This window comes from Scyliorhinus canicula, chromosome 7 (genome assembly GCF_902713615.1).
Source record: "Scyliorhinus canicula chromosome 7, sScyCan1.1, whole genome shotgun sequence".
NCBI classification, from domain to species: domain Eukaryota; kingdom Metazoa; phylum Chordata; class Chondrichthyes; order Carcharhiniformes; family Scyliorhinidae; genus Scyliorhinus; species Scyliorhinus canicula.
Genome location: NC_052152.1, coordinates 175,838,996 through 175,857,227, shown reverse-complemented (window position 1 = coordinate 175,857,227; position 18,232 = coordinate 175,838,996). Strand labels below are relative to the sequence as shown.

At 43.5% G+C, this 18,232-nt stretch overlaps 1 protein-coding gene across 2 annotated transcripts in view; it reads left to right on the top strand.

Annotated features, from left to right (window-relative positions):
- Positions 1-18,232, top strand: part of LOC119969572 (tyrosine-protein kinase Srms-like) — a 58,717-nt gene that overhangs the window by 30,861 nt on the left and 9,624 nt on the right. The window contains exons 3-6 of one of the 2 annotated variants that reach the window (XM_038803357.1): positions 905-1,065; positions 2,554-2,695; positions 9,047-9,205; positions 17,475-17,656. In XM_038803357.1, coding sequence (XP_038659285.1) covers positions 905-1,065; positions 2,554-2,695; positions 9,047-9,205; positions 17,475-17,656 — 644 coding nt within the window. Of the gene's footprint in view, positions 1-904; positions 1,066-2,550; positions 2,696-9,046; positions 9,206-17,474; positions 17,657-18,232 lie in introns of both variants that reach the window. The other variant, XM_038803354.1, reaches the window with a different exon arrangement.

Here is an 18,232-nt window from a genome sequence, read left to right as displayed (position 1 = left end):
ATTTACCTGTTAAAATGGTATGTGCGCACTAAAGTGTGGATCCGGTAAGCACCGCTCTGGAATATTTTAACCCCACATGTGCCCTGTGTATAAGGGGTCTGATGAGCCATCAATTGAACGCGAGATGAGTTGCTGTACAAAAGTTAGGCTTTAATAAGCTAGAACTTAGCCCTGCGGTCGACTACAATAAATGGACGACCGCCGGGCGTTCTGACTATTTATACCTCGGTATGGAGGCGTGGTTAACTCAGCCTCTCGACCAATCAGAGAGCCGTCACATGACTGGTCTCAACCAATCGGTCGAGAGGCACATGACCGACTAGGGCCAATGGTAAGCCGGTGTTCTACACCAATGGCAGACAGCTGTGCAAATCATACCACCACAGGGTCAAAATCAAAGCTCACATTTTAATCGATTGAACATGGAATGATTTATTTTTAAATTGAGGTCCGGTTATTGTAAGGAACATATTGATGGTCCCTGCAATTTACAAATGTGGAAATGAATATAATGCTTTTGTGTCACATGGTCACTCAAATGGTCAGCAGTTACTTGTAGTGGACATCAGAAGCTGGATAAATTTGATGCATTCTTAGCAAGAGGGCAACAAACTGCTCTAGTCACTATGTAAAGCTACTGTGTACTGAGAATTTTACAATATTACTGCACAGACAAATGAGCCCATTGGAGGAAAATGTTACAACTTTTAGAGGGAAAAGGGATGAACCGATAACAAAATCACATACCAGTGAATCTTACAGCACTGTTGCTGATGGTTACAAAGTAATCGTCAGGGCAGACTTTGCCCTCCCCTGCCACTCTTTGTGCTGGTCCACTTATAAAGCATGAAACACGAGGCGAGGAATAATGTTTTCAGTTGTTAATGTTTGTTTTCACCTGCAGCTCTCAATGATAAAGTCCATCACTTTCGGATATTTACCTCAGCAGAGGGAATGTTGTATCTTCATGAGACTAAAATGTTTCCGACAATTAGTGATCTTTTGGAATTCTACAAAAGGGATTGGAGGACCGTTGGGTTTCCATTAACAAACCCTCATGCAAAGGTATGTATTGCAAGTTTCTGTTACGTAAAAGAAAACTGTATGAAAAGGTTTGCGATGTACAACTTTACTACGTTCAGGGAGCCTTTTCCAAAATCTTCTGTGGGTAATTAAAATGACAGAATGTGTTGTGGATCGCTTTACCTAAAGTGACATTATCACCCGCATGTCATCTGGAAACCATGAAACGATTGTTTGAAATTTCCTGCTGACCTAATGGTTGATTTCATTGATTTCTAAAACTTCAACAACAGTTTCATAGTACATTTCATGGAGCAAGAGGTCTCAAAACGCTTTAAAAAATTAAATATTAGAGTGGAGAAGCACAAAGATTTTGGTTGAACAATGTTTTCATATCTGTACATTAAAATACATTTTATTAACTCCTGGAGTGGACTCACACACAACTTGGCTCTTCCTGGTCAGATTACCAACTGTGATCCATCAGGCTGTCACCGTATGCATAAGTCGCCAAATAACAAAATCTTCCACTCAACATCGTGCAGGAATGGTTTCGTACAGAACAGTGTGCGTCTGATAATAAATAGGAACTGTGGTACAGGTCAGGAATATAACAGCACATAACCTTCAGCTCTCACCACATAACCATTTGGGTTTTAATTTACACACTCAGCTTACTTGAGGATCCTCGCTCCCTATGAAAGTAGGTTACACCTCACAACAATGGATATATTTTGAATTGTAGCTGCTGTTATTGTAGCCCAATATGTTTGTGTATAGAAACATCTCTCAAACAGCAAATTAACGAATTACTAGGTAGTCTACTCTTTTGATGGTATTTGTCTAAGGATGGCTAGGCGACACCGGAATTCTCTGCTTTTCTTCAGGGAACATCATGGGATGTTTACTTCTACCTGAGTAGGTAAGCGAGGTTGTCACTGTTAGGGCCATTTTTCTGTGTCCTGCACCTTATCCAACTCTACCCCTCCACCAACCCCTTGTTAGACTCCAGTGTTCTGGGCCCGTAAAGTCCACAGATCACCCATACCTTCTGCCCGAATGCAGATCTGATGCAGACCTACCCCTCTGGCAGAACTTTGCACTTAAAGCTGGTAACAGGGCAGTAGTAGCCAATCTAAGAACTCTGCAGCTACTCCCCTGATAGCCGGCTGCTGGGAATGAAGGATTCACAAGCTCACGAAAGAAGAGCATTGTCCCTACACTACAGCACTGAAATATACCCAGAGCTTACAAAGCCTATAGTGATGTCGAAACCCACCTCTGGCACCCGAATTCACTTATAAAAAAATCTAAATATTCTATTTCCCCATCTACAATTAGGTTTACCTTTCTTAAATGCAGGAATTCATAATGGTTTCCAGATATTATTAAATTGGAATCTACCTCAGTAAATATTCATGTCCTGGAGTTTGAATGTTGAGTCGTACAGTGCCTGTAATATTATTTTTTAATGTTTTTTTGTTAAGCACATATTAAAAGTCTATTACTGTTTTGGCTTACTTGCAGCAGAATGTTTATATAGCTGACGAATGGGAACGGCCCAAGGATGAATTTACGTTGCTGCGGAAACTGGGAGAAGGCCACTTTGGAGAAGTCTGGGAAGGTGTTTGGAAGGGAAATCAACACGTGGCAATCAAAATGCTTAAAAAGGGTTTGTGGCGTGATGTGTTTATGAGAGGAAATGTGTGATGTCCAGAAGGGGCTTGGGTGTATTCTGAACAAATTCACAATTAGTGTTGAAGAGAAAAAGCTAGCTGTAGATATCTAACATCTGAAAATCCTTTAATTCCCTATGGGAAGGGAATAACCTGATTTAAGGGGCGAGATCTTCCGGCTGTTCACATCGGCAGGATCTTCCGGGTCACCCCCGCCGCAGGTTTCGTGGCGGAGTGGGTTGCATTCAATTGTAAATCCCAGCAGCGGGACCAGAATATCCTGGTTACGGCCAACGGAGGGCTGCCGTAAAACACACTGCAGGGAGGCCAGTCTGAATGAATCTAATTGAAGTGGCAATAAGCCAGGATAATTTTCTGAGGTTCCACCCCCAGTGTAGAGACCGTCTGGAGTCTTAAATAGAAACAGAAAATGCTGGAAAAACTCAACCGGTCTGGCAACATCTGTGGAGAGAGGAACAGTGAGTCCTGCCAGCTACAATGTAGGTCACACAATCAGCGTTATAATACCAGAGGCCCATCTCCAACCCATGGTTCTGCTTCATAAGGCTCCATGCCAAGAATTTCACCGTACAAAATTATTCCTTTATAAACTGTTCTTTAGAGTTCACATAAGCTGTGAAAGAAGATCTTGCAGTTAATTAATTAGATCACCAAAAACTGTGAAGGTTACAAACAGAATGAAATAAGTGTTCCTGAAAAGCTCCTGTAAGGCACACATACAAAGTAAAACCTATTGCTCCTCCTAATCTGTTCTCTATGACATTAACATCACCCCCATGTGATGGTGTCAAAATGTTTTAAATGCAGTGCAACCAATATCAGTTCGTATTTTTAATCTCAGGATGTGGGCAACACTTCCAATTATTATCCGGCATGCTCAGGCAATGGGTGGTACTAGTTAATCAAAAATGGCACGTAACCGAGAGTTACATTACCCCAGACACAAGACAAGGTGCAGCATTGTCTTTGAGGGGTTCAGGGGGGTAGGGGAAACAGTTGGAGGGCCCCAGCACAGCAGGCATCCCAGTAAAGATTCAGCTGGCAGTTACAGATGGACTTTTGAAAAATAATTGTTTGTCAGTGTGATATTTATAAAGGCTTGCAGACCACAAAGGTATAAACAAACAAAAGCTTTATTGGAAAGGTGTTTAGTCTACAGACTGTTAGGATAGAGTGCCTGTTTGCCATTTGCTAACGGCTGCTGATGTCATCAATACGTCATGTGATCAGACTCTTAATGTGACCTTGTTCCAACTAGGAACAAACATGAATATACACTTTCTTCCCCCTTTACATTAGAGGTTCCTGCAATGAAACTTAATGTAACATTAACAATCAAAAATTACAATATAAATAATTAATAAACACAACAGTCAATAAGTTAGGCCTTCCAGAGGACATTGCTTTCTGTGTGGTTTTCAGTGAACCTCTAATTTCTGCTTATTCATGCCGACTGCAACCTCCGATGTTTTTAGTCTAGTTTGGACGTCAACTGTAGTTGTTTCAGCCGGAGTCAACGTAGTGTTCGGAGGTTGACTCGGTTTTGAAGTAGCCTCAATTGGGACACTGTCTTCCACAGTTATTTCTGGTATAGTCAGGCACTCAGGAATGTCTAGATCTTCATTTGGCATAGTTTATTGCAGATTCTTGGTTGACTCTGTCTCCACAGAATATTATCCCAGGTTTGAACAATGTAGGAGACCAATCGGTCCGTGCTAAGAACGATGGCAGGTATCCACTTCTCACTGGTGGTATAGTTCCTTGCCAATATTTCCTGACCATTCTGAAAAACATGGCATTTACCCCTGTTCTCACATCGCAAAACCTGACTGTGCTGTTTCCTCTCAACAATTTCTCTTGTCCGAGACGGCTTCAGCAACTCAAACACTGTATGTAACTGACACTTTAAAATGAGTAAGGCCGTAGAACTCTGGGTTCTCGAATGTATTGTATTCCTGTCTGTCATTGGGAATTGGCTTAGACATTTAGACAATGATCCTTGCTCCCGAGTTACCTGCAATTAATGCTTCATTGCCTGAAGAAACCTTTCAGCCTGCCTATTTGTGGCAGGATGATAGGAGCAAATCAGATGTGTTGGATTCCATTCTCCTTTAGATGATTTGTGAATTTCTGTGAAATGAACTGGCCCAGTGTTGCTAACAAGTTGTCCAGCATCTTGCAAAGTCTCACCCAGTCTTTCTATTGTTCACTCTGAGGACATAGTGTTCTTAATGACAGCTCCAGGCCATTTCGATTGCAGGTCTACCACAATGAAAAACATTTGTCCTTCGAATGGTCCGGCAAAATCTATGTGCACCGTTTGCCATGGCCCTTCGGACCATTCGCATGGGTGGAAGGGCGCCAATGGCGGCAAGTCTCAAATCTTTGAACAAGCTGAACATGTGCCTGCCTCCTCAATTTCATTATCGAACCTGGCCCCCAAAATTGCTTCTGGCTATCTCCTTCATTCTCACTATCCTACAATGACTTTCATGAAACTGGTTCAGGACACGTTTCCTTACCAATGGCGGAATGATGGCCCTTATTCCCCAGAGGAGACAACCAACCTCTACGGACAATTCAAGTCTTCAGGTAATATATGGCTTCAACTCTGGGTTTTCTCCCAGGGTCTTGCCACAAAGTGCCCATGTCCATAACTTCTGACAGTAGTGGATTATTTCTGGTATACTTCTTAACTTCTCCTGCAGTTACAGAGCGTTATTGACTTTGTCAAAATAGAAAATATTACCGCTCAAACTATTAATTGACAACTCGTTAGGTAAATATAATCTAGAGAGTCCACCAGCCTTCCCATGGAGATTTGATTGACAATATTTTATCATGTATGTATTTGTTGGCAATAGCAATGCCCATCTCTACATCCAGCTCACTGCTGGAGATGGAATACAGGTGTGCAGTCCAAGTATCATTGTCAGTGTATTACGATCCCAGACCAGACCCCAACAATGGTTAGGATACTGGACCGAACCCTAATATTTTAGTTTATTTTGTAAGACTCTGGGGAACGAATACTTCGCTCCAGGAGTGATTGGATGAAGAAAAAGGAATTTGGTATTTTTAAACAAAATGTTATTATTAACACAATATTAAACTCTATCATCTCACCTGAATATAGCTTACAATTATCCCTCAAACAATACTATTAAATACAGGAAATACAATACCCTTAATTACTAACTATCGCTATTCCCAATTAAACAACAAGAAATAAAAAACATTCAGCTCTCAATCCATCCTACATCCCAAAAGCACAGAGTAATACTTGCTTTCTGGAACAGATCTGGCTCCTGTTAGAACAACTGGTTTGTAGTCAGCTCGAGAGATCCTTCATTAGGTTGTGCTCTCCAACGCCTTGGCTAATAAACAATTGTTCTGTACCTAGTTCTCCTGAGATTATTTTATATAATAATCTGCTCTGCAACACCACCTTTTACCACAATTCCTGCATTTTGCATCTTTGCACCAGCAGTCTTACACATTGGTGTCAATCAGGGGCTGGTTTAGCACAGGGCGAAAGAGCTGGCTTTGAAAGCAGACCAAGGCAGGCCAGCAGCACGGTTCAATTCCTGTACCAGCCTCCCCGAACAGGTGCCAGAATGTGGCAACTAGGGGCTTTTCACAGTAACTTCATTTGAAGCCTACTTGTGACAATAAGTGATTTTCATTTTTTTAAAATTTCATTTCAAACCTATGTCTGTGTTTGGGTCCCAGCAACATTTTATGGATTCTGGTGCTGAAAGTTAATTGGTGGGCTTCCTTAACTGCTAATTCCATTGAGATTGCAACTTCTAAAGCCTTCTTTAGGTTTGAGTTGCTTTCTGTTCACAGCCTTTTTTGGATATCTTCACTTCTTACCCCACACACCAGTTTGTATCCAATGGTATCCTTCAAGACATCTCCAAATTCACAGTATTCGGTTAATTTCTTCAATTAGCTACGAACTGTGTGATTGATACACCATCTTGTTGGTAATGTTTATGGAACCTGAACACACTTGGTGATAACCAAAGATTTAGATGAGCAGTGGCCGAGCAATATCTCCACAATCTCATCGTAGGTTTTTGAGCTTATTTTTTCTGGCTGCAACAGACTTTGCAGGAGGTTGAATTTTGTCGTCGTCCCCCCCCTGTTCTCCCCCCCCCCCCCCCCCCCCCCCCCCCCCCCCCACCCTCCCGCCCCATATTGTACTCAAGAAAGTTGGGACTACAATTTCTGCTTCAATTTTATTCACTTGGACAAAACAATTGAATCTTTCAGTATATAATCTCTACTGCTCAGTGTTCTCATCATTCAGTCCCATGCTGTCAAAATTCCCTGCCATTTTTCTGTGGAAAAGGCTTGCATAAACACAATGTGGCACAATATTTTTTAGCGCTACCTCCTTCCTCTTTCAAACAAGCGTTTTTCCTTCCAAATTTTGGAACACACCAGCTCTAACCTAATGTTGAAGGGTACTTGCTACTCACTGTGTTCCCTGTACTATTCAGATCTTTTTGGGCAGGACACTAATAGTCCTGCTAATGGGCTAATAGTATCCGTCTCCGGGCTACCAGGGAAGCATAGGCCAGAACGTCTGCCTCTTTCTCCTCCTGGATTCCCAGGTCTGCTGACAACCCGAAAATCGCCACCTCTGGACTCAGCGCCACCCTTGTTTTTAAAACCGTGGACATGACGTCTGCAAACCCCTGCCAAAATCCCCTAAGTGGACATGGTTCGCCGGCCCTCCCGCACATTTTGCGCACCTGTCCACCACCCCAAAGAATCTGCTCATCTGGGCCACTGTCATGTGAGCCCAGTGAACAACCTTAAATTGTATCAGGCTGAGCCTGGCACGTGTTGCAGATGTGTTGACTCTGCTCAACGCGTCTTTCTTAATCCTTTCCTGTGCAAAAACTTTTGATTTTCATTTTAGTTTTCCAGGAGTCTGCCAGCGTAGTTCTGAACTCTATTGAAGAGAGAGTTAGGTAAGCATCGGAACAAAAGTGGAATACAAGAAGAATATTGGGACCAGAGCAGATATTTTGGGTGTGAAACAAGGTGATACTGTCCATACCACTTTTATTCCCTCTCCTTGGTCGTTCTCAGAAGGTGATGATGGGCTGAAAAATCCTGCTTCTGCTGTGTTTGAATTTAAATGATTCTACTCGAATAGAATCATCACTGATTATGGTGTACAGTTTTACAACTATTTTCAGGTCTTTCTTTGCTGACAACTTTGCAAAGTGTTGCCACTCGCCCTCTAGGCTCACATGAGATGAATAGTTCCATGGGCAAGGAGGGCAACGAAGCAAGGTGAAAAGATGATGGTAGCGCTTTTTGATCAGCAAAATTTGTATTTTATTTTATTTTGAATAGCTTAATACTGCAAAAAGAGCATGCACAGAACACAGTAAAAGAGCATTGAATGCTTGAATGTGAACTTGGCTGATTGGAAGTGCTGTAGTATATTCATTAAGCAAAAGATAATTTCCAAAGGTGTTTTCACTCATGTAATCGAAAGCTGTGGAGCCAATCTTATCAATAATGAAAATGAGTTGCAGATGATGATAAAACGATCTCGTCCCTGAAATTACAGTACGAGGTGCATTTGATCTATTTGAAGTTCCCCTCTGCAATTTTAATGTCTCAGATAATAAGGTACGGTAGCAAATCTCAAATGCGTGTGCTAAATATTTGTAATAGTGACCTACATTGATTTCAGGAGCTTAAGGGTCCTGTTGGTAAAAACAAAACAGCAAACCGTGTCAGAATGTGGAATGGAATGCTACATTAGAATAAATGATGAGGTTTCCAAATGCATTTGTGAAATCGGAGAGATTTCACCAGCCACTTAGCTTTTCTCCTGCAGCTTTAAAATGTTATCCAGAGCATGCCATCCTCTCTCAGTCAGCTGTCATTCCTGCAGTGATCTTCAATTGTTTTTTCTTTTGGCCAAATGCACAAGATGATCTTGTTGAAAGAAAATGAATCCCCGCCTGTGAGGTGTGAGAGTTTGCTCCATGCTTCCAGGGTACAAATGTGTTTGACGAGTACATAAGTCTGAGAATCAGGTCGAGAGTGCTGGGGTTTTTCCCATTCTGCTTCTATGTTGAGAGATCCCTGTGAGAGTGCAGGAATACTGAATTTGCCATAAAGTCCCTGTGGGGTGCGTAGTCTTCATATTCCAACTCACGGCCAAGGTTCGCAAATTGTTGCGTCCGATTCGTGGACTGTATGGATCACTATTCTTCACAGTACGAAGCATAGTTTTACAATTGACAAAGGAAAACAGTTGAAATCTTGAATAAGACATTTTATTTACGCAGATGATATGATCGAGGATGAGTTTGGTAAAGAAGTAAAAGCTATGAAGAATATCAACCATCCAAAGATAATCAAGCTATTCGCCATCTGTTCGATTGAGGAACCTATTTACATTGTTACAGAACTCATGACTAAAGGAAACTTACAAGACTACTTACGCGGTTAGTATTTTAAAAATGGAAAATGACAGGAAAATTAGATTAAGTGGAATCCCCCTCTCTGCAATTTTAATGTTGCACAATGGAATAAATGGTCTATTTTTGCATTGTAAAATTATAAATATGGTTCTATGGGAACAAACTTGAAACCAAACATTTTGCTGCATGATAATGACTTTCTCTATCCTCTAAAGAAATAATAAGGCCTTTTTTTAATCGAAAACTATATTTAAGCACAATTCTATTTGGATGAAGTACCAGGTAACAGGAATTGCCATATCTGGCTCACTAGGCTTTAAGCTAATAATAATTATGACCTATTACAGTAAGTCTACATATAATTTGTTTTAACATCCTAATCATCTGAACCACAAAATGTCTGTTGCTTGTAGATAGATATTTTCAAAATCTAGTTGAGCTGGCTAGTAATGAAGGGAGGAAAACTTGGTGAGTAACATCAGGTGCCCATCGGAGACCGCCATCAGATATCCCATCAATGTCCCAGATCAAATGCCTCATCAGTAAACCCCATTAATCACCCCTGCCTGAATTGAAGAACAATCCCGGCAGTACAGTGAAGGATCACAGCCATTTAATTTACCCTTCCCCAGCATCTGTTGCCTCAGACCAATGTGTTTAAACAGCAGCAATTACAAGTGTCAGAGGCTTCACTGAAAGCCACATACACTTGAAACATTTTTAAATCCCCTGACTGCCTTTGAAATGGAAAACCCCCATTCAATTTCACAGCAATACATTGCAATAGCCAGTGATTGACAGTTTTATTACTCCAGAGACAGGTGCTTGGTGGATTGTTTATCTATCTTTCTCTTCACACTTGAATGCATCTCAAGTACCCTGCTTTGATGTTAACCACAATGTTTATAAATACTGCTGGATTGAAAGCTCCTCAAAACATCAAAAGGAGCTAAGTGGTTTCACTTCCTCTTATTCACAACAGGATCCCGGCTCTGGGTCACTGTCCGTGTGGAGTTTGCACATTCTCCCCGTGTTTGCGTGGGAGGGGTTGGTTTAGCTCACTGGGCTAAATCGCTGGCTTTTAAAGCAGACCAAGCAGGCCAGCAGCATGGCTCGATTCCCGTACCAGCCTCCCCAGACAGGCGCCGGAATGTGGCGACTAGGGGCTTTTCACAGTAACTTCATTGAAGCCTACTCGTGACAATAAACGATTTTCATTTTTTTTTTCATTTCATACCCCAAAAGGGCTTCGCGCGCTTTTGGCCGGTCCTTGAACTTGGCCCCAATTAATTGGACCATATCCTAATCATTGGTATTGATTTCCTCCAATAAAGGGGTGGCAGCCCTGATTGCTGGGCGGGCCTTAGGCCTGCTTTGTTTTAGTCTCCTCTGGCGCCGGGGTGCCTGCTTTGGTATCGTTTGCTTAAATGTTTCTCTTTTGCCTCCGGAGATAGCTCATTAGTATGCTAATGGCTTTGCAGTATCGGTCTTGTCTGGGAGCTGCAAACTCCAATCCACACACAAACCTTGCATTGGCTTGCTTTCCCTTCATTCTCTGCAAGTGTCCATTTTGTAATTGGGACCAGGCCACCCCAGGTGGCTACACTATGCTCCACGGAAAAAATTCCCAGCCTATCTAGCCACTCCTTATAACGCAGACCATTAAGTCCTGCAAGCATCCTCGTAAATGTCTTCTGCACTCTTTCTAGTTTAACAATATCCTTCCTATAATAGAGTGATCAAACTGAACACAGTATTCCATGTGTAGGCTTACCAATGTCTTGCACAGCTTCAACAAGACGTCCTAACCCCAGTATTCAATATTCTGACCAATAAAGCCTAGCATGCTGAATGACTACTTCATCACCCTGCCCACCTGTGACTCCACTTTCAAGGAGCTATGAACCTGTACCCCTAGATCTCTTTGTTCTGTAACTCTCCCCAACTCCATGCCATTAACTGAGTAGGCCTGCCCTGATTTGATCTACCAAAATGCATCACCTCACATTTATCCAAATTAAACTTCATCTGCCATTCATCGGCCCACTGGCCCAATTGATCAAGATTCTGTTGCAATCTTATATAACTTCTTCACTATCCACTATGCCACCAATTTTGGTATAATTTGCAAACTTATTAACCATTCCGCCTACATTCTCATCCAAATCATTAATATATATAACAAATAACAGTGGATCCAGCACCGATCCCTGAGGCACACCGCTGGTCACAGGTCCCAGTTTGAAAACAACCCACCACAACCCACCCTTTGGCTTTGGTTGCCAAGCCAATTTTGTATCCAATTGGCTACCTCACCCTGGATTCTGTGAGATTTAACCTTTTGCAACAATCTACCATGTGGTACCTTGTCAAAGGCCTTGCCAAAGTCCATGTAGACAATGTCGATTGCACTGCCCTCATCTACCTTCTTGGTTAACCCTTCAAAAAACTCAATCAAATTCATGAGACATGACTTTCCCCTTACAAAGCCATGCTGACTTTCTCTAATTAGCCCTTTCTTGTCTTAATGCCTGTAGATCCTGTCCCTCAAAATACCTTCTAACAATTTACCCACGACAGAAGTAACGCTAACCAGTCTGTAGTTCCCAGACTTATCCCTACAGCCCTTCTTAAATAAGGGCACAACATTTGCTCCCTCCTATCTTCAGGCACCTCTCCTGTGGCTGTCGATGATTCAAATATCTCACCCACATGCGTGCATTATTCCCATAGTGAGAGGGTGGGGGGAGGATAACCCTACTTGTCAGTGGGAGAGGGCAGGATTTGCATTGTTGGGAGGAGGGAAGCCTTCTGATTGACTTTGGAGGCACCTCAGCTATGCAAGGACACCCTTGACCCACCACATCAGGGCCACTCTTGGGAAGACCTGCATCAAAGCCTGCCTGGTGGATTTCCCACTATGAGGGGGGGATGGTGAATTAGGCTTCCAGTGTATTAATCAAATTGAGTCCAGGGGTGGGGTGGGCATCATGCTGAGGCCACCCTGGGAGATCGGAACATCATAAAGGATTTGGCAGCCAGGAATCCCGATTGTGGCATTAGGCAATGGAGAATCCACGCTGTGTTTAAATTGGTGATTATGACTGTGTCCTCGAGATTACTTTCTGATGATATATTGAGGGGTTGTTAATGAGGTAAATATGGGGTTTTATGAAGCTCTCTGATCCTGGGCAATCACAGTTTGTCAGCAGACACTCAGCCATCCATAATACCCTGCCATCTCCCTGCTCCAAAAAAGCACCAGGCCAAGGAGACTGCCTGCTTATGTTGGCCAATCTGCTCCTGTACAGATGTATTTCTTCCCAAAATCATGCTGTTGACCAGCAATGGTTCCAACGCAGCGACATTCATCTCCTCAGCTGCACACTCGCAGGTCCGATTCTAGCTGAAGAACTGACTCAGGAATAGGGGTATTAGGGAGGGTAGCGATACATTTGGCATCCCCGAATTGATGCAGCCAAGCCAAGCCACTTCAGCCCAACTGATCACTGCAAAAGGGCTACATCTCCCTGTCAACACAGTAACTTCTTTCAAACCATTGCCATCGTCACTTGCTTAATGGTTAATGCCAGAGAGAAAGATCCAAATTTTGCATCTGTAAAGAAACTTCCAAATTGACAAAGTTCTGGGACATGATTTAACGGGACAAAAACAGTGACGCGTTTAGGGAACGTTTAGCAGGATGTTTCTCGGTGCCTGCAGCGGCGAGACTGATGCTGCTATTTAACGGGTGTTTGCTGTTTTGTGGGCCTCAATGAGGAACGCCCTGCCGAGATTGAACTTGCCTTAATTTCCTCCACAGACGAGCCCAATCTTTCGAACTCCCTCAGCCACCCCACCATTGTCTCTGGCCACCACTCCCACTGCACCCAACGTACCTCTCAGGGAGCCGTCGGGCCACCCCTCACCCAACTTCTTAAGGACAAAGCACCCCCGGGCCCGACCCCTGACATGAGCATATTGGCACCAGGCACCTTGGCACTGCCAGCTAGGCACTCTGGCAGTGTCACCTCGGAACCCTGGCAATGCCTGGGCGGCACTGCCCAGGTGCCCATGGTAGTGGCAGAATACCACCCTTCCCAGTGCCCGACCACCCGGAGGCACCCGGAGACCATCATGGCCTGTGAGACACACTCCCCCCCCCCCCCCCCCCCCCCCCCTCTCCTCCCCAAGGTGCCATTACATCTGGTCCACATTTGTGGAAACTAATGCTAAATGGCACATTGGCGAAGTCTCCCAGGCGAGGCTGTTAATTCCCGGGCCTCGGGATAATCCAGTGCAGACCTATTTGAATGAACCTAATGTTAATCTGGCTCTCGTGAGATGGTTTAAGCGTCACAAATCTCGCGAGATTATTTGAGCATCACGAATCCCACGGGAGGCCTCTCGCCTGATTCAATGGCTTTGTCGTGTCACGAAGTCCGGGTCAACAAAGCCATTAAATCACATCCCTGTTATTTTTACAAAAGAGAGAGGGGGGAAATATTGTTATGGACTGAAAAATTCGGCGGGTTGTACCGGATTCTCAAACGCTCGGGAACTAATGGCCGTGCCTGTGAAATCTCGCCAGGCTGCCATTTAGCCCTGGTTTCCACAAATGTGGACCAGTCATAATGGCACCTTGGGGATCTCCCAGGCCATTGGAGACCCTGGAGTGGCTGGGCATTGGGAAGGGTGGCACCCTGGCACTCCTGCTGACACCCGGTCAGCTTGACACTGCCAACCTGACACCTTGGCACTGCCGTCCAGGCACTACCTGGGTGCGAAGCAAGGTTTCCATGCCAGGTCAGGCACGGGCTGCATTGCCCATAAGAGCTGCAGTGACGGGGTGGAGGGGGTCTCGAGGACCACAAGAGAGGCAGGTTGCATGCATGGGGGTCACTGGGGGGTGGGTTGAATAATCAGGGCTTCTTGAGTCAGTGCAGGAAATGATGTAAGTGCAGCGTCGATGGGGTGTTCCTCACCGAGGCCAAAATGACAGCAAAGCTCAGTTGAATGGGGTCTTTTTCGACGCCAAACACCCCACTCAATGCAGCCGAAACAGGACTCTGTTTCTGTCCCGTTGAATCGCACCTATTGGATATAAAAAAGGAGAGCAGCTATTTTGCCTGTAGGCAGCTCTAAATCACTTCAAGTGGATTGGGTCTCCTCCCTGATCAATTGACCATTTTGTGGCGCATGAGTGCATTTCTACAGGCCACCTGCCAAGATTTCACTCAGCCTTCAACCAAATCAGTTAAGGATGAACCAAGTGCGTACAGGCCTTCTTCATACAGGAATCTTCAGTGGTGGGGGTTCAACAACTTTCCTGCATCTGAATTTCACTATAAGTGCTGCAGGCTTTTATCAGCTTATCCTCAGAAGGCAGCCTGGGGTTTATGATTTCTGTCTGCATATTGCCCAACTCACAGAGAAATGCGACAGAACAGGCAGCCACGGTCTTTTTATTTAAAAAATCTACTGCCCACTGGTCACCTGAGACCTATTTTCTGAGCACATCATTGGTACTGGTTTACCACAGTATTCCACCAGTGTTCCCCAGCCCAAGGACTTTTAGAAGCACTGTTTAATGTATCAAGGATAAATGATTATTATGGTGCCAGTGACTTTTCAATTTTCTGTTCCCGTGTTCAATATCAAGCTTGAAAATTGGATGTGAAAATCTCCTAAGTACAGAATCCCAACTCTTCATGGTCAAGAGAAACAGGGTTAAGAATGTGCTCGCAAAAGCATTATGACAACAGAGAACGCAGTGGATTTTAATATAGATAGGAGATGAACATTAGTGGGAAAATGTTCCAGATTAAGTTTGTCACAGAGCTAGTTTAATTTCTAGCCCAGTGGCTGGGGATATTGCAACATGTTATTACACCACAACTTTGCAGCTAAGCGCTAAAGAAGAGAGACAGATATCCGGCTTCACTTCCCCATTTAACAAGTTGAGCAAGGAACTCCAGTCCCGTTCTGTCACTGGGATTTGACAGTAAGACCATGTTTTTTGCAGTGTGAAAATATTTGTATGATGTAATATTTCAATAAGCAGGGCAGCACGGTGGCCTAGTGGTTAGCACAACCGCCTCACGGCGCTGAGGTCCCAGGTTCGATCCCGGCTCTGGGTCACTGTCCGTGTGGAGTTTGCACATTCTCCCCGTGTCTGCGTGGGTTTCGCCCCCACAACCCAAAAATGTGCAGAGTAGGTGGATTGGCCATGCTAAATTGCCCCTTAATTGGAAAAAATAATTGGCTAACCTAAATTTAAAAAAAAAATATTTCAATAAGCATGAATAAGGGAACTTGAACTGGCTCATCCCACACAACGTCCGGCCCTTCCCGTTGGTGGTATCTTCCAGTCCAGTCGAAGTCGACCACCCCCCCCCCCCCCCCACCTGCTGAGGATTCCCTGACAGTGGGGTGAATGAGCCATGCAGAACCCCATTGATTTTGGCGAAATTGGAAGATCCCGCCGGCAGCCAAAGGCTCGTCATATCTGTCGCAGGAAAATCTGCCATGGTGGAGGTCCCGGAAAATCCCGGTCATTGTTTCCTTCTAATGTTGATAATAAGGTGCTATGATTAGACGTGCCTGGTGCCGATGATATGTTTTTTAAACCAGAGGTAGCCTGCTATGAAGTGAAATCGACATCCTTACACCATGAGGGGAATAGTGCAATGAGAAACTAACTACATATATTGCATGAAAAATCACCTGAGAGTCCATCGCCATCTAGCATCTATTCCAAAAATCAATAACATCACAATTTCAACCCTATGTTAAGGATAAGGGATGGCACGGTGGGGCCGTGGTTAGCACTGCTGCCTCACAGCACCAAGGACCCGGACTCGATCCCAGCCCCGGGTCACTATCTGTGTGGAGTTTGCACATTCTCCCTGTGTTTAAATTTTCTGTTATATGTAATAATGAATGTACCTGCTAGTATGTTGTATAGTCTAATACTTACTAGTAATTGAAATCACAGAGGTTAATTTTAGTTCTCCATCCCCCTGACCCTATACCTAATGAGAATGGGGTGTGGGTAGTGGATTAAAGTATAGAGACTATCCTGCCCATTAATTTGTCACTGACAATATGGGATGCTATTTAATTTCTGGCATGTGTACCAAGCACACACCAGAGGTGAAAACCACATTAAATTGCAGAAGACAGGTTTTGATGGTGGAAATGAACGGCCTGATACCTAATTTCAGCCATCGGCCAAATCAGTTAAGGATAAACCAAGTACGTGCAGGCCTTCTTCACACAGGAATCGTCAGTGGTGAATTTTAAAATGTTTAAACATTGTTGTGAGGCCCAGGAGGTGCTGCCTGTGAAAGCACGCCAGGCACTGGCAGCACAAGAATATAAATGTTTGTAGTCAGAATCGAATTGTAGCAAAATGGGCAAAGCACCTTAAATATACTCATATACATAATCATTGAAACTGGCAACAGTGTGAATTCCTTTTTTGTCTTTTCTTTGGGAAAGTGCATTAGCTTCAGTGCAATTGTCCCGAAAGTGACATCAGTTTTGGAAAGGAATAGCATGCTCGAGTGGTGCAATTACAATTTTTAAGTGTGAGAACCATTGAGAAATGTCATAGATTTAAATTTTTGTTTGAAATATCTCTATTTTCTCCCCCACTTCACATGAACTGTGCTCGTTAAGGCAAAGGACATTAAGGAGTATTGCCCACTGGCAGCAGTTATCAGAAACTCAGATAAATGCTGCTTATGATTTTTCAACCATAAAAAATGAACAATTGACAATTTTTCTGACCATTGTCCAACTGAATTTCCAACTTACATAGGAACATATACAAGATTGGTGAAGACCATTTTGGTCCCTTCTGGCAGATGCTGGAGTTCAAAAACACAACACTGACTACCTGGATCTTTCAATTGAATTACTTGTCAAATTCATGCCCTAACGTTCTCATAAATTCGCTGATGTTATCAGCTTGATTGTTTGCTGTTTGAATGCCCCATCCAAAGCCGCACACACGCAGTGTTCTTCCTGTTGCAGCTTTGAGTGCGATCAGAGGTCAGATGTAGCACTGCTTCAACACCTTGACCTCCAAACCTGGAAACTGGATTGACACCTCATTTAAAGATAGCACTCTTATGGTCAACAGAGAAGATGCTGCCATCAGTCCCAATTGAATTCTAACTAATTCCTATACTAACCTATTGCATCACCTGCATGCACTCTTGTGAGTTGCCGACTTGATAAATTAAATTACCTTTATAGATGTTATATTTGAGCATTTTGTTTCCAGGTGATGAAGGTGAAACATTAACAATGACTCATCACGTGTACATGGCTAGCCAAGTGGCTGATGGCATGGCTTATTTGGAACGGCATAAATTTGTCCATCGGGATTTGGCAGCAAGAAATGTTCTTGTTGGCGAAGTGCTCACCTGCAAAGTTGCAGACTTTGGATTAGCAAGATTAATCCGGGTAAGTGACAGACGAGCACAACAATCCAGCCGGGAACTAGTTCTGAGAATCCAGTCTTCTGGTAGCTACATCTGTTTCTAAGACGAACTGTAAACGCATGCTGAATATTATAGAACATAATTCTGTCTCTAATGCATGAATAGGATAGTCCTGAATGCTTCAGCTGTTTGATCCAGGTAATGGTCATTTTCTGTCAACAGAAAGGCTTCTTTATAATATAGAACTTTGGGTTTTGGGTTAAATCATGTCCAACAAATGAGATGTTCCCTCAATGCTGCATTGGAATCTCATTTTAGACCAGCATTGAAATCCTGGAGTGCATCTTTAACTCACAACATGACTTTAGAAGAGAAAGTTCTGACAGTGGACCAATCAAACACTTTGTTAACTGTTGGGTAATTTTTTCTTGTGCCCGACAGCCAGTCTGATATGCAGGACCCTTCATGCCGGCAGCTGTGTTTGTGTTCTCAACCCTGTTTCTAAGCACAAAGAAGGGGGTGGACTTGCACCCACAATGTCATTGGATCAGACCAACAAAATGGAGGGAGCAGAGCCCAAGTGAGATTGCGGGGTCGA